This window comes from Haliotis rufescens, unplaced genomic scaffold, assembly GCF_023055435.1.
Source record: "Haliotis rufescens isolate VD_foot unplaced genomic scaffold, xgHalRufe1.0.p SCAF_8, whole genome shotgun sequence".
In the NCBI taxonomy this organism is placed as follows: Eukaryota; Metazoa; Mollusca; class Gastropoda; order Lepetellida; family Haliotidae; genus Haliotis; species Haliotis rufescens.
Window position 1 is genome coordinate 36,039,653 of NW_025964372.1, and position 17,717 is coordinate 36,057,369.

At 37.4% G+C, this 17,717-nt stretch overlaps 1 protein-coding gene across 9 annotated transcripts in view; it reads right to left on the reverse strand.

Moving 5' to 3' along the window:
- LOC124141805 (guanine nucleotide exchange factor VAV2-like) overlaps positions 1-17,717 on the reverse strand; it is a 103,817-nt gene that overhangs the window by 33,771 nt on the left and 52,329 nt on the right. For 4 of the 9 annotated variants that reach the window (XM_046509932.2, XM_046509927.2, XM_046509933.2 and 1 more), the window contains exons 13-18: positions 17,314-17,387; positions 16,081-16,099; positions 13,854-13,889; positions 10,504-10,595; positions 6,225-6,242; positions 2,195-2,240 (exon numbers count right to left, since the gene is read on the reverse strand). In XM_046509932.2, the coding sequence (XP_046365888.1) occupies positions 2,195-2,240; positions 6,225-6,242; positions 10,504-10,595; positions 13,854-13,889; positions 16,081-16,099; positions 17,314-17,387 (285 nt within the window). The remainder of the gene's footprint in view (positions 1-2,194; positions 2,241-6,224; positions 6,243-10,503; positions 10,596-13,853; positions 13,890-16,080; positions 16,100-17,313; positions 17,388-17,717) is intronic. The other 5 variants (XM_046509935.2, XM_046509930.2, XM_046509937.2 and 2 more) reach the window with 3 other exon arrangements.

Sequence of the window (17,717 nt, forward strand, 5' to 3'; positions counted from 1 at the left end):
TCATTCTTTCCAAAATAACAAATTGGACAAAGTGATGAATCTGACAGAAGGTCTGGCTATAAATGTGTGAAAAACGTGTCGGGGTATTTGTGCATGATTCGACTGCAATGAGATGATCATGTCAACTGTGACAAAGTGAACCAAATAAATTTTGGTAAAAATATACAGACAATAAATAGATGCAATGCAAAAAGAAAATATTTACTTTATTCTAGCAAAATAATGAATATTAACACTTTATACTAACATGACTAATGCATGACAATATTTGCCTATACCTACTGCCTAGCTAATCGACCAGGTCGTATAAAGTCTACAAGTGTTAAGTTCTGAATGCTTGATACAACACACTATGAATCCTCTGGTGCAGTGCCTTCTATTGCATTGTATTCTATTGTATGTGTCTAAACAGCAGAAAAGCAGCAAAGCTCATTGAAGACAAAGTATAATTATCTTTAAAAAGGTCTACTTATGTGCCGATCTTACAGAATTGGAATGATTCGCTGATTTCATTATAAACTCTTCTGCAGCCAAAGGATTAATCTAGAAAACGCCACGTCATACTGACTTTGTGCCCTAGGTACTTGGACTGTGATGCACGGAGGTGAGTCTAGCATAACTTAGAGATAAGTGAGCTTCCATCATTTCCCACTGATGATTCAATGAGGATTTCAGCCATTTTAGTGTTCTTCAGCCATACATAGTCACGGGACACCAAGAAGGGGCTTCACACTTTTGTTTGTTTGTTTGTTTAACACCGCACTCAGCAATATTCCAGCTATATGACAGCAGTCTGTAAATAATCGAGTCAGGGCCAGACCATCAAGTGATTGACATCATGAACATCAATCCACGCAATTGGGATACAATGCCATGCATCAACCAAGTCAGCGAGCCTGACCACCCGATCCCATTAGTCGCCTCTTACGACAAGCATAGTCGCCTTTCACGGCAAGCATGGGGTGCTGAAGACCTATTCTACCCCGGATCTTCATGGGTCTGACTCATTTTGTACATATTTGGACAATTGTGCCACTGACAATTGACAAGTTTGATAATTAATCCCACCTTCTTGGATTCATTTAGTTACAAGCTTACAGTAAAGAAATTCAACAATCCTTCACATGTTTTTATGGATAAGATTTAAAGAACATAGAGTATGTCTTCCATTTCATATAAAGAATACCTGAAGCCAAAAATTCACCAAAAGCAGATACTGAAATATTCAGAAAGGACTAAAGTTTTTTTGTTTCTCAGTTTCAATGATATTTCTCCGCGAACATTAAAGCGAAACCTCGGTGCATCACAGCGTAACAGTCAAGACCATTTCTAACTTACTGTCAGCTATTCGTAATTGTCATACACCGTTTTGGACAATAAAACATTCACCATGCTAATTGAAATTATAGCCACAATGCTGATCATACAAAAATTATTTGCCTTAAACATACAATATATACAAAAATCTTTTAATTTGCTTGCAAAGTTATCAAATAAAAGGCATCCTGCAGACATGAATGCTTATTTGACATTAATTGTAAACAATGCTTAAAGGAATTCAAAATTGCCATTTCTTATGACAGGTGATAACTTAAAGGGAGCAAACCCTCATCTTCATGGAGGATGGGATTTCTACTTTTGTGGTAAAAAATCATTGAGGTAAAAAATCATTAGACCATACCTCACCTATAGTCAACATAATTACTCAAAGCTACAAAGATTATCAACACATTGACAAAGCTACAGGTCATCCAAATAGATTGGGGAGTACATATACAGATTGATCTGAAGTCTTACTTTCTCGCTAGATAAAAGAAATGTTAGAACAGTAGTTCAAAGAGAATAAAACCTCACAGACGTACGATCAAAACCCTCCAAACTGTTTGTATCTTACACAAAGGAGGAAAAAAATCATTCTGATAGATACCCTATAAGCACATATATTCAACACACACAGCTTTTGTCCTTACACAAATATACATATGACTTGGGTTGTGTTGACAAGTAAACATATCTCGTAGCAATGGTCATAGATTAGAATGATATCAGAGAAAGCGTACACCTCTTGCCATTAATTGGAAAGGTCATAAATAACGCCATTATTGGAAAGGAAGTACCTATACCCAAAGCTATAAAGCATAATGTGTTTCCTCTCTATCTGCTGACACGGGTGGTCACTCGCCTACCAACTTACCCGAGCCTTGCACATAAGCATCACCTTGTCAAAGAGGAAAATGTGCCTGAAAAGAAAAAGAAAAAAGGTCATTCAAAATGTTGCCATTTCAAACATACATCCAGAATTTGGGTGAAACCAAGTGAATCAGAAATAGAACGAAGTGCAAGATTGAGAAATAATAATGTTTACTTTAGAGCAAACTTTGCTTGCTTTTATACTGCAGAAACTACTGGCAGAGGCAAATGTTATCTAGACAGGTACTGCTATGTTTAATACATGACATCCTCAGGATTATATATGTCATTCAAATACTGAGAAATGAAAGAGATCAAACAGAACAGAAAATGCATGTGTCCTACTAATTCACCAAAAGGATTTAACCACAAACAACAGAATCTGTGTGGAAAAATAACATTAAAAACATGGTGACAATAGAGAAACTATTTTGCATCAATTGTTGATAACAATATGATTATTTTGCTACATTTATTCCCAACTTGGATTGTTTATAACAGGTGGTATATTGTTCATGGTATAGTGCTGTAGGGTGTCATAACACATTTAACGTCATACTGATATGATTATGACCTCATACTAATATGAATATGTTGGCCTTAATAATTTTGTCCAAGATATTCAGACCAACATTGTGATGTTTTCTTCAAATTAATATCTAATATTTTCATCAATGATATATTAAAGCATGAAATTATGAAATAATGTGTTTTCCCTAAATGCTACATCTTCATAATTTAACACCTTGGGTAATAGTTATGCTCGTGTGAAAATAGAAATATAAGCCACAATTTTTTTTCAGTTGGTTCATTTGGCATATTTTAGTCAAATGTCTTTTCTGGATCTTAATCAAAAACTGACAAGTGATGAAAAGCTAAAATGCTAGAAGTTACAATTCACGTAATTTCTCCCCCCACCCTATATTTTTCATTTCATTCATAAATTTGGAAATTCCAGTGATTTAAGGGTGCTCTAATCACACCTTGTGTTTTGTCCCATCCCATGCAGGACTGTATTCTCATGCTTATCCCATCCAACGAACAAGAAGAAGCAGAGAAGGTTGTATCTACAGGCATGACAGGCACGGTGCTGCTGGACTAACTTGTAGGGGAGACATCATCACAAGGAGTCACTGCGAGTCACTGAATCTTGCTTTCTATGCCAGTCAGCAATATCACAGCTACATGATGGTGGTGTGTAAATAATGGAGTCTGGGATGAACAGACCGGGGGTTGATGGCATGAACAGTGATGGTGGTCACACATTTTAAAAACTCCATCCCCACTCCAAGGTTGCAGGAAAGCAATAGAGCTAACATATGACATCACACCCAAACAATCTTAAAACTATTAATCTGACTCATTAGGTAAATTGGCGCAGTGCTTCAGACTGCGAAGGGTCTAGGGCCCCATTCCACAAAGTGATCTTAGCACTATGACTATCATTAGCCAATGACTGACTGACTGACTGAGTATGGTTTTAAGCCGCTTTTAGCAATATTCCAGCAATATCACGGCGGGGGACACCAGAAATGGGCTTCACACATTGTACCCATGTCGGGAATCGAACCCGGGTCTTCGGCGTGACGAGCGAACGCATTAGCCAATGAAGAAGTACGGGAAGGATAGAGCTAACATATGACATCACACCCAAACAATCTTAAAACTCTTGGAATGGGACCCATATCATTGTCCGCTGGAGAACCAAATGATCCTAAATTTGGGGGGAATACATACAACATGTTCAACATGGTCTTAAAGCTGGCTCATTGTTTTCATAGGTTATTTTCACATTAATCTGAAGCTGTCAGTAGGCAAGTCCTAATCTCCTAGTCTGACTTTATTGGACATTCTCTTGTCATTGCAATGTGGCAACACACTCAAATATTAGTCATGGATATTGAGATTGCGACAGAGAAGGTGAAGGCCACAGGAAGTGAAGCTGATAGTTAGGGAGGCGATACACAGCAATATGACTATGAGGCAAGTGCACAGAGGTGTTCAACAGCAAACTTGGTTCAACATCAACCACCCTTACAGATCTGTGCTCAACTGGTTGAATGTGTTGGAACCATTATTACATGAGCCATGAACAGCTTAATACTGACCATGCTGACAGAATTTGTTGCTTGTGTTTGCATACGACTTGTCAACAAGGTTGGTTACTCCATCAATATTTGTTATTATCCAATAAATGTTAGTTTAAGTATTGACTGATCAATCTTGACTTGTCCTTAAGAAAGACCTTCAAATTTAGTTGAAAATGATGCATATTAATCATGATCAAGTATTGAGCTGACAATCAACCAGTTAACAGGGAGGATAATAAGCTGGTATTCAGACTCTGACCCTGTGACCTCACATCTGAACCCATTTCCAGGGCTGAATTATTGCAGGATGTGAAACACATCCCCACTGTTGTTGAAATTTAGATAAAATCTGAGCAAGAAATATCTGTACATATATTAAACGCAAGAACTTGTGATGGCGAATTTAACCGAATTCACACCATGCAATAGGCAAGAAAAGTAAACAATTATTCAGATATGAAGACAAAGAAAATAGTTTATAAACTTAAATTTAATAAACAGACTGTGTGAGAGATAAAATATTTGATAGTGAATGAAAACTGATTGTGTCTGGGCCAGGCAAACAAGTGGTGAGTGAGTATGGTTTTACGCCGCTTTTAGCAATATTCCAGCAATATCACGGCGGGGGACACCAAAAATGGGCTTCACACATTGTACCCATGTCGGGAATCGAACCTGGGCCTTCGGCGTGACGAGCGAACGCTTTAACCACTAGGCCACCCGACCGCCCCCTCAAACAGTGGTAAAGCGCATGATCAACAATCCACACTTAAGGGGGATATGAAGGCAATCAGCCTGGGGCCATGTCAGTCAGTTCTTACAACAAACATATACTGGGGGTCTGTTCCCCCATAGGGGTTCCTCCAACTGTAGAGTGTTGTTTCTTTGACAGAATACTTAATGCCTGTCATGGAGATGTCTCAGCTCTTAGAACAGGGCTTAACAGAATTTCAGTTACAAATTCATGGACTTTTTACACATTTTAAGGCCCCTCACAAACATTCAAGGCCATGCAAAAAATTGTTTGAAATATTCAATTCTAAGAAGTGAAACAAGCTGTGTATTTGTGTAAAGTATTGAAGTTATTCTTCATAACTCTATTATGGTGGGTTGTTTGTGTACAGCAGAATTATTTGTAGAATGTCTACACATCTGGATAACAATACCCAATAGACTGGACCCAAGGAAGTGAAACTATTGAATGCTCAAAAGGAACTATCGAGAACCCAATGTGAATGATTACACAAGGCACAAAAAATATCTGGAGCCTGAACGGAAACAGATGACCATTGACGTCACATGGGAAATAATCCTATGTTTACTGACTATAACTTGTTTGTATACAAATTGTTTCCTTTAACTTTGAAAAGACATATATAATTTAGGTAATTTACCAGGTAACTTGAGATGGGATTTAATCAGAAAAAAATCAAGGTATTTTCACCGTTGGTTGGTTGGTTGGTTGTTTTACGCCACACTCAGCAATATTCCAGCTATATGACGGTGTTCATCCAGTGACTGATATCATGAGCATCGATCCACGAAAAATCTAGCTTGATTTATTAACCAGGGTTCTAAGCAAAAATATAAATAACCTATAATAATGGATAGGGTGATATTGCAAGCGTCAAAACTGAAAACATTCTCTGTTGACAAGCAGAAATTCAAATACTAGAATTATGTGACATAAACAAACAAATACATAAAAAACATGAACAAACAAATAAATCAAAACAATTCAGGAAAGGGGATTACATGCAAAAACAAGCAACATGCAAACTCCTGAAAATAGTCTTAAATAATTTTCACTTTCAGCATATTTCTGATATTCCAGGAAACTCTAGTGGTAAGTACTATGTAGTCAATGAGTGTTTCTATTGATGCATTAGCGATGCCAGGATTGAGTCTATAGAGGTGTTATTCAGCATGTGTATTATGGCTTACCTTTTCTCTGCAGCCCCCCTGTTAAAGTGAAACTTTCTCATTTTTTATCAGTTCTTAACATATACATATTTGGTCACTGCTTACATTTTGTCACAAGGCAAGTTCACACAAAACTTATAAAGATTAAAGGTTCTCATATTTTAACAGATATTTTCATATAGAAATCGGAAAAGTTCACAACATTTCTCAAAGAGCAAATACACATAAAAACAATCCTATTTTATTTTGCATTTTTTTTATTAATCTAATAACTATGAATCTAAGAACTGGAAAAATATGTTCACACAAAAGTTATACTAATATTACATTTCTTTGTGACATAACTGAATAACTTTTATTATTTTCGGATGTTATTTATAAGCGGTTGGACTCCATTTTTTAGTTGAATTAACTCATAGAAAAGGACTACTGGTAAGTCACCTTCACATGTGTTGGATCCTGACTGTTCTGCCGAGACATGTTTGATAACAGGCATAGGGTGCTACGATATGAACTGTTACTGTGTTTGACGAACACATCTAATTGCGTTAACATTTATAGCTACTGATAATATATGGTTCTAAAATCATTTTTATTTGCAAAGATACTTTAAACAATAATGTTCCATTACTTTAAGAACTTAATTTTAGAATAAACTGAAAACATCATGTATGATTTAGCATGATTACCAAAATATTGTGAGGCAAAATTTAGTGTTTGTAATATATATTTTTAAATATTTCTTAGTTATGATTTTCTCATCATAGGACAAAATGGCAGCAAAATACTGACGATATTATAATTGATTCCATATATGGAATATTTTTAAATCAAGTGGAGATAACTCTCAATGGGTTGTGATGCAGCTGGAATCTGATAATACCGTTGATATCCCCTGTACAAGAAATTCATTATCTCATTGTAAGAGGTTTTTTTCTACAGACAATATTAGAAATATTCTTTTTGTAATGATAGGCCAAGATATACCTCAACAACATCTGCTACTTTCAAATGCCGATCGTTCCTACTTTTTCCTATTTCTAATGATACTAAAGCTGACAGCTGATCTCAAAGATTCATATCAGTATTTTCTCCTCTTTGTCAAATACCACATTATGTTTAGAATCATGTATTCTAGAATTGACACTGTATCCTCCAATTTTTCAAGGCTGTTATTGATCAGTGTGAAAATACCTGTAGTTTCGATGACCAGTGTTTGACAAACATAATTCCTTCTGGAAGCCCACAGAACAATTGCAGGACAACTAAATATCCTCAGTTTTAAAAAGCATTGCCTATTTTCGCATCTTTACACCTGGGATTTATCAGACCCAATCAAAGGCAGACATTGTGCCCCAAGTCTGCAGCAAATGTCAGTAAAACTTCCCAAATTGGAATCATAAATTTCCCCATTCATGTAATAACGAATATCTAATGTTATGACTATGTAGAGGTAACCTGCATTTCACTGATAACGGGGACAATACACAGGAAGAGGTCTTAATACCTGGTTTTACATTATTGCAATGAAAGCAATCTCAACATAAACTATAAAAAATACCTCTGAATTAATAAAATAAGAACTTTCAAAAATTCAATTTTGAACAAAGAAAGACTTTTTTCAAAGCTGCTTGCCAGGGGCATTTAGTGCAAAAACCAAAATAAATCACTGTAATATTGCCAATAGTCTAGCAACTTCTGCCAACTCATTCTGTAAAAGTAGGGCTTCCATAAAAGTATATTAAAGCATACTGGCATTTCATATTTTCCACTAGCCAGTCTGGCTACCTCCATCACGAAACAACTCTTCTTAAGTTCTTATATGATCTTACTGTCATTTACTCGTGGACCAGCATATTTGTCAAACACTGATCATCAGACTATCTCACTCACAGACACGGTAAGTACATTATTTTAAGTATTAATCACAAGACCACTACACATTTAACCTAGCCATCCTCAATTCCTTTAAAAAATATCACAAACAGGTTTTGTCATGCATACTCAGTGCATGATAGGAAACTTGATGTGAATGTTGACAAATAAATAAAACACAAATACAATGCATACACAATACAGTTTCCTGATGTGAATGTGACTAAGCTAGGGTTATGATGATACATGGGGTCTAACATTCAGATGGAGCTGTGGTGCCTACTCTAGTGTGGTGCTTCCCTCTCTAGCTACAGTGCTGGTATAGACGTGTCATTTCACAACACAAACAGGACCCATGCTTGTTTTAAAGGGAGACTTTGATGCCCGACATGGGGCAGGTGGTGAGGTGAGGTGAAATGGGGTTTAACGTCGCGTCCAACGACATGGGGCAAGATTAGCAAATGATCAGTGCCACATGAAAAATTGAGGCATTGTCTCTGTGTAATTCGATTAAGGTCGTCTTCAAATGATTGATTTGCATCATACAATTAAAGTTGGCACATAAACAACATGGGCTAAGGACTTTAAACAAATTTCACCTTACGTTTTGGTTTGAGTCTTGTGCCTCTATTGAGGTAATACCTTAGCCACTAGTCTGAAGCCCAAGTCTAGTAAATTCTGTTCGGTCTTGTAACCTCAGCTTATAATAGTCCAAATGACAACACAAAATGTACCCAAAATGATGCTAAGAGCCAAGTCTGGGGTGGTAGACTCCAAAGTTATTGGCACTGACTGAGGTAACTCAAGCCTTGGTTTTAGTCCAACACTCTTGCATGATGACTACTTGTGGCTACTATCAGTAAGGCGTTATCGAACACAAATGGACAGTATTCCAGTTACAGCAACTTGACAAAGTGGCCCTCCCTAACGTTCTATCACAACTGTCTAAAGCTGGCTTACTTGATGCTGTCTACATGACTACATGACCTTCATGTTTATATAGGAAAATATCCTATTGTTGTGAGTGAGCTGGACTCGCTCCACTTTGAACAGTATCTCAGTTATATTATGTGTCATGTTAGTGTGGGAGGAATCTCCAAGGATCACGATCAGGGAAAATCTGGGATTCCATTACCATGGTTACAGTCAATTAACATGACGGAAGTAATCATGGCAACAAAACTCTGATAATCTGAAATATCACTCCATTTGCACAGAGCACTAGTACTGACAAATGAAACGAGTTATCATTGTATATGTCATGCAGATCATAATTGTATATACTATGTATATAACTACATATATCATGAATACTACTTAAAAGAAGTAAAAGTACACCCGATTTAGTCATATGACTATAGCTAATTAAAAAGTCCACGTGCACAGGGCACTAGTACTGACAACTGAAACGAGTTATAATTGTATATGTCATGCAGATCATAATTGTATATATTCTGTATATAATTACATATATCATGAATACTACTTAAAAGAAGTAAAAGTACATCCGATTATAGCTAATGACAGAAACTATAGTCAAATTAAAAAGTCAAGTGTTCTACTGTTTGTAGCATGTATATCATGAAGTTGAGCAGCAGGAAGCTGGCAGGATAACTCGATACCACGCTACAGAAAGCAGCATTGTTACAACGAAATGTTATATACTGATCAAGAACCAGTTTTACTTATAATGGGAGGGAGGCCATAACGATGTTAGTGAAGCAATATTGCTACAGATCCTAGCATGACAGCAATATCAGTTACATCAGAAGCCACAGACTTGAGTCAGTAGAAAAAACTACAGAAATCAAAACAAAAAACACCTTCCTTTTTAACAATCTTTCTTATGATCCTCAGACTGGGAAGAACTTTACTAACTGGACTCATTTCATGTAGATATCTAATATTCTGTATGCAGGACAGATGCATCTATTTCAGACTTTGAAAATAAAATGGTGTTTTGGCCTGCTTTATGTTTGGCCATAAGGCCAGCTATGGATTCACTACTGCATAAGTTGGATGTTAGTGTTGTAGGATCAGTCAACACTACTGGACACTTCTCAATGGCAAATGCAAAATTCCCAACTCTATGGCCATGTAACATGGTCATAGTCAATTGTCTATTAAGAAAATCAGTTTATTGAACAAAATTTCATTTAGAAACATTTTTTTACTTTTGTGGTGCAGATTTTGCATATATGACTGCAGTCAGTAACATTGTTTTGACAAATGAAATATTTCTTATATAGGACACTTTTAAGAGGTAGTTCTAAATTGAAAAAGTTCATCAATTCCTCAAAACATGAAATACTTGGGGGTGTTTGCAAGTATCTGTAGGATGGCCAGTAAGAGTGCGGACAACCCCCAGTTAGTTTACAGGGAGGGTCAGTCAATAGGGAGCAGATCATGGGTCTTCCACACCAACCTGTTCCGGACTCGACTGTCCATATGGGACAACACTTTCAACTCCCCGTCTTTCTGGAAGCGACCATAGTCCTTCAGTGATGTATTTGCAGGCTGAAAAAACAAAACCTTCAGTAAATGAAATAAACCTATTTCCATTAGAGACGAATAAAGGAGAAAAATACCTTTACTGGGTGAAACATAAACACTCTTTTTTATCCCTTCTGAAAATTGAAGAATATCTGTCCAATTATTGTTACATAAACACCCAAAGCAAATCTACATAAATAAATAAACAAAGAATTTACATTAAATCCACATAAAACATTTCTCTTCTCTGGTTCAAAGTGCAAATTCTGATAAAATTTGGTAAAATTGTCATTGATATTTGTACCTCTGAAAATAAATGTTCAAAGTAATATGGTGTGTGAATCAATCTTACGGCCAAAAAATACACTACATATTCAAGAATGCTACATCAAGTCAGGCCAACAGTTGCTAGTCTACAACATGCTTGTTTATGCCAGGATGAGGATTACAAATGTCAGACTAGAATGCTCTCCGTCTCTATGCACTAAATTACCATCTACAAGGTTAATCAATAAGAACAAGACACACAAATAATCGTAAAAACTTAACCTTAAGAATCTATTTCAACTCAAGAAAAGAAATACGAATTAAATATGAAATGGCACTTGAATACCATTTGTTCAAAATATTATGAAGATAAAAAGATCCGATATTATAATTTTTAAATGAATATACCGCATACCTTTCTACGTCAAAGCATTAACAAGAGGTGACTTTTTCAAGTCCACGCCTATCATGATCATGAAAAGTGCCCAGAGCGAGGAAGCATCTAGGCTACGTGTCATGAATAAAATGGTGCATAAACAGGACAAAGTTAACAGGTCTGGCATACCGATAAACAATCAAGTTTGTGGATACCACATTACCCACAAAATCGTTCAGCATGTTCAGTAAATGAACTGAGCAGTCCAATGACGAGAAGAATCCTTTGGTTTATCAAACTTCATGAAACAGGAAGCAATATGTAAATCTTGACCCCTCATCTCCAGCCTTCAACGTTATGATGACCTCTCTTCTATATCCTTAAACCATTAGGATAACCTTACATTATTTTTGTCGCAGTTAATTTTGAGCTAGGAATTCACTGGTCATTCTGAACGTGGATTTTGTGCAAGTAATCCTGAGGGAGCTATAGGTCATTATGCAAAATAATAGAGAAATTATATGTGAACCATAACATGGTTTAAGTTGGAGAAATCACTGGAATCTCTTGAATCTGGAATCTGCACAGAAAAAAGCTTCACACATTGTACCCATGTCAGGAATTGAACCTGGATCTTCAGCTTGACAAGCGAACACTTTAACCACTAGTCTACCTGACCGCCCCTTATTACATAGCAGAAGTGAAAATCTAATTGTATTGACGTGCATGGTAGGTGAGTAACGAAACTGTTTTAACCAGAGCTGTTTCCTTGGATTAACAAACATCTCCGGTCAACATTTGTTTTTTAGTTGTTTAACACCGCACTCTGCAATATTCGAGCTATATGATGGCGGCCTGTAAAGATCGAGACGGGACTAGACAATCTTATGATGGATAATGTGAGTCGCCTCTCACGACCAGCATAGGTTGAAATGAACCAAGGTGCCGTTGTACAAAACAACCTTAGCACTACGACTGGCATAAGTCTATGTTAAGGTATGGGAGTTACGATCACCTTAGCGCTAAGATCACTTTGTACAACAGCACCCAATGCAAACTCATGGCATTTTGACCAGGAAAATCTTTAATGCAAGCATTATAAATTGGTTTGGCCTTGACAGTTTTGTGTACCAGAATAATATAATTATTAATACTAACTTGTCAGAATGCCACTATTGTGGAATTGCCATGTACTATTTCTATTTTGTCTATTCTCTGATATTTGAAAATCATATCGTTTCCTCTTGAGTGTATATAATGTAGCTGGTTTGAACAGGATAATTTTAATTTTGTTTTCTTAAAATTGTACATTAAAGCAGGCCACCTAATGCGAATAATCCAAAACAATTACCAAAATCCATATTTGAAAGACAATTTTTAAAATTAACAAATCAACAAATTCTCATGCATTTTGAAAAAGATTCAGTTCCATCAATCCTGTGTGTTAGAGAATGCTTGGAAAAGTTTGAAAATGTATAAAGTTGTGGACAACAGACAAATAACAACATCAACTCTCCATGGCTTTGTTTGCCTGATGAGCTTAAACAGGTACATAAGAAAGCATACAAATATATTCTCATCCAGGGTTTACCTTTTACTTTAAAAAAAACTAGGGGTCAAGGGGCCCCCCATTTATTAAATTCATGGGTCAATACAGGAAATATGAGGGTCCTGTAAAGTAATGAAATGGTGTAGTGTACTGTACTGTACTGTAGATTTGATAATTACTTAAATAACAGGACCGTTATATTTCGTGTGACAAGTTTGGTACTATGAATGTTACGTGTGTACCTCTGGATGCAATATTTATTTCCATCCATTCTATACTTTTGTGCATATTGGACGCACATTTGTGCATCGTCTGGACCCTGTACTAATCAATGCAATAATAATATGGAGGAACAAGAAACTGAACAACTAGTTTGATAACAAAAGTCTAACTACACAGTCAACAATCTACAGAACAAACCATGGGTTGCAGTAACAAGGGAGATAACTACACAGTCAGTAAGGGAGGTAACTGTCATTCCAAGCGACAGACGAGCATGGTCCTTTCAGACTTGTTAAAGATAGATTCACAGGTCAAAGGAGAATAAGTATATATTTCTTTTGCATTGCTAAGAAATTCAGATATCTCAAACAAATTTCTTTTGTGACTATATTATTTTCATGATGATAGCTTCAATATATTTGACAAGCCATGAACATTTCTATTTCACCTGACAAATGACTTTCCTCAAATTCTGTAGCTTAGAAATTTTCATGATAATTTTGTCATATACATTGTACAAATATAGTGATGCCTGAAAAATATGACATCTTAAGAGCCAAATTTTCAGGTCATTGGTTAAAATGTTTTCAGTTTCAAAAGTGTCTCCTACATATATACAAATACTTTACCCAAGATAAAACCATGAAGGGTCAATTAACTGTTTTCCTAAGATATGGAAATGTTAATCTAAGGAAGTTTTCAGTTTGGCTTGATACTGATTTCTCCATTTTGAAGGTGTCTTTGTCCTAATTTAGCAATGCAGAAGGCGGCGGCATGTACGAATTCAAGACAAGAGAGACATGTTTAGTGTGAGTTAATTCAGCAGATTCTGCAGGCAGACAGGCAGTTGGGTGGGTGACCGACAAACCTCCGTGGGCCTTTGTCCTGCTAGCTTCGCCAAATGCTATGAAAGAAAGATAAAATATTCAAAGCCGTCATAGGTGGGGCTTGAGCAAAGAACTTGGGCTGGAGCTGTGGTGTGGGTTGGGTTGTAGATGTGGGTTGGGTGGGGTTGTAGATGTGGATGGGTGGGTGGGGCTGTAGGTGTGGTGTGGTTGGGGCTGTAGTTGGGTCTGGGTGGGGCTGTAGGTGTGGTGTGGGTTGGGCTGTAGATGTGGTCTGGGTGGGGCTGTAGATGTGGTGTGGGTGGGGCTGTAGATGTGGTGGTTGGGGTTGTAGATGCAGTGTGGGTGGGGTTGTAGATGTGGGTTGGGTGGGGTTGTAGATGTGGGTGGGTCTGTAGATGTGATGTGGATGGGGCTGTAGATGTGGTGTCGGTGGGATTTTAGATGTGGGTGGGTGGTTGGGTCTGTAGATGTGGATGGATGGAGGGGGCTGTAGATGTGGTGTAGGAGGAACTATAGATGTAGTGTGGATGGGGTTGTAGTTGTAGTGTGTGTGGGATCTTAGATGTGGATTGGGTGGGGTTGTAGATGTGGGTGGGTGGGTGGGTCTGTAGATGTGGTTTAAGTGGGGCTGTAGATGTGGTGTGGGTGGGTGAGTGGGTGGATCCGTAGATTTGAATGGGTGGAGGGGGCTGTAGAAGTGGTGTAGGAGGAACTATAGATGTGGTGTGGATGGGGCTGTAGTTGTAGTGTGTGTGGGATTTTAGATGTGGGTTGGGTGGGGTTGTAGATGTGGGTGGGTGGTTGGGTCTGTAGATGTGGTGTAAGTGGGGCTGTAGATGTGGATGGATGGATGGGTTTGGAGATGTGGTAGAGAGGGGGTTGGAGACAGTGGAGGGATGGGGCGGAGATGTTTTGGGAGTGTGGAAATAAGTGAGCAATGGCTATATGGTGGTTTGTGTGAAGATACAATGGTAATGTCTTAATTGTTATTAATGACATAAAGTTGTACGTAGATATGTACATGTAACCTGTATCAGACTAGCTTAGTTTCTAATAGTTTCTCTAATACTAAAAATTTGGGATGTCACGATACAATTATTGCTGATGTGGTAAAGTATATATAGTAGAGTCCCTGTTCGCAAACTACCTTAGATGTGTGCCCGAATATATGAAAGATGAATGAATCGGTCCATGTGTGAAATGATACAGGATTGAAATATGCATCGTTACAGGAATAAAATATGAATCGATACAGGAATGTGTGTGTCACGCATCATATCATCTGTGGATATTGATGCATCAATGTATTGGTGAATCGTGACATCCCTAAGAAGAATATATCTATTTTTTTCAAATCTGAATACTACAAAACTTTTCATGTATATAAATGTTTAGTCCAGTTTACTGGTTTGTGTTGTGGTTAAAAAGGTCACTAAACAATGAAGGTTAATGTCACGGTCTGCTTAAACAAAACAAATATTTCAACGTCAAAGTCATGAGATCATAATGGAAGGTCAAGGTCATGAAGTTGTAAAGGAGGGTCAGTGGCATGATGGGAGAAAAAGAGTGTAGAAAGGTCTATCCGACATCCAGACTGTTATACATTGGAGTATCATGCAAGCCACTAACAGTAACTGAAGATGGAGTCAGTGATAACCGTGATGTAGAGAAACAGGAAAGCTGATGGGTGGATGGCCAGATGATCAACTTATAGGACTACAACAATGACGGTGGATTAGTGAAGGAGGTCCCTGACTCGGAGTATGCACAGCTGGATCAGTCTTACTCCACATGGGCATCTTGATACATGACGAGGATGATGGAAGCGATGATGATGAGGTTGAATGACGGCTGTGCATACTCTAAATTAGGCCAATCAGAAGAGACGTGAGATGTGAACCAAATTAAGATCTAACCATAATGAGCTGCAACATAGATTCAGAAATGCGAAGCTTACAACACAGATAAACTACACTCTTGATCATTTGTCTTCCCATTAAAACCATGACACGCACTGGAATCAAACGTTGACACAACACAACCCTTGAATACAGTTGGATCACATGTACTACTATGAAACCATCGAAACCATATGAAAATATCGAAAATATATTACATATTTTTTTCCAATTTAAGCCCATGCTAGGTCCGGTGAACGGGGTTGATATATTGAATATATAATCCAAGAGGGAAGTATTGTCCATATCAACCCTCACACTGATGCATGATGGGAAAGTGACTACTTACCATACGCAGATCAACAATGCTGAAAACAAACAGTAAAGGTTTGACAATAAGGAAAAATCTAAAAGTTCTATTTCATTTTAAATGGATGAGCCTAGTTCCTACTTTGCAATAAAGTGATTTACTGCAGACCTACATGGGTAATTTTTATCTTTACAGATACAGAATAATTAATGACATCATAAATCAATATATCATAATATCTTTGAGTAAACATCAACACTAAAATTTCCAATCAACAACACCCCTGGGTGCTACGTACCATCACGTCCAGCTCTGGAATAGAGGACAACACAATCACATTGCTAAAGTCAATCATACCAGATAAACAAAACTGAGACCACTCCTCATGCAGAATGAAGCAATCTTCCATTGATATTCAGTGAAGGACCAGTGATTACCCATGGCCACCATTAAAACACTTATGAATTTGTTTCCGATGTAACCATGGTAACTGGTTCGGTTGGCGGGATTTGTTCCGACTGCCAAACTTACTATAGATCTAACTGAAATACAGAAATACATTGCACTGTGAATCCTAGGAGAGGAAATCCTTTATGGTGCAGGGACTTGTCTTAACCTACTCTCAGGCCGAAATTCAACCCTCAGTCTTCAAGAAATGTCAGTAAAAATTCCCGAATTGGAATAATTCATGTTAACATAGCCATAACTGATATTAAAGGCTCTGTAGAGGCGACTTATCATTCAGGACTAAAAAGACGAAGAGGTTTTTATGCTTAGTTTTACATTACTGCATAAAATGCCATGTTAAAATACATCTGAATTGAAGAATTAAGGACTTTTTTAAAATCCCAAATTTGTTCCCCCTAATTTGCCTGCCCACACTACTTCTTATACTATGGGAGTGGTGAAATATCAGCTAAGGTTTTTTCTACCCCATCTTGTTCTGATTATGCAAGAAGGGATAGATCTATTGGCAGTTTTCGTTCCGGGTAGTTTTACACCACCTTTAGCAATATTCCAGCAATATCAAGGCAGTGTACACCAGTAACAGGCTTTACACATTGTACCTCTGCATGGGAAATGACCCAGGGCACGGCAATTAACAGTTTAACCAAAAGGCAATGCCACTGCTATTTTGATGAAGATAATATAGAAACATGACATTCTTCTCCGATGTACTTCACACATTTAGAGAACAATACACTCAGCAGTGATGATATTTTTTCTAAGCCCAGAAAGTAAACTGAGCAATAGTAATATAATTGCATGTACCTATTCTGTATCTCATCGATGAGCTGTAGAGCTTCGTGGTCTCTCTTCACTTCATTCACATATAGGGAGAGATCCTGAAACAGAACCCAACATCACTCAACAGCCTTCACCTTTCAGCAGAAAATAACCAGACTACTTCCTTCAGTAAGACGGGATATAAGGGCTGGGACGATACACCAACTGTGTGATCCAATACGTATCACGATACCTTACTCACGATTCCATATGTATCACGATCCTTGCATGTGCTCTTATCTGTGGTGCGTAAGCCATCTTGTTCATAGACATGGCTAAATATACCTGGAACACTGATGATTTACAAGTATGGCGCAATGGATAAAAGTATTTCACTATTAATTTGCAATACTGATTAGTGTTTAGTGGAACGGTTTTCAAAGTAAACA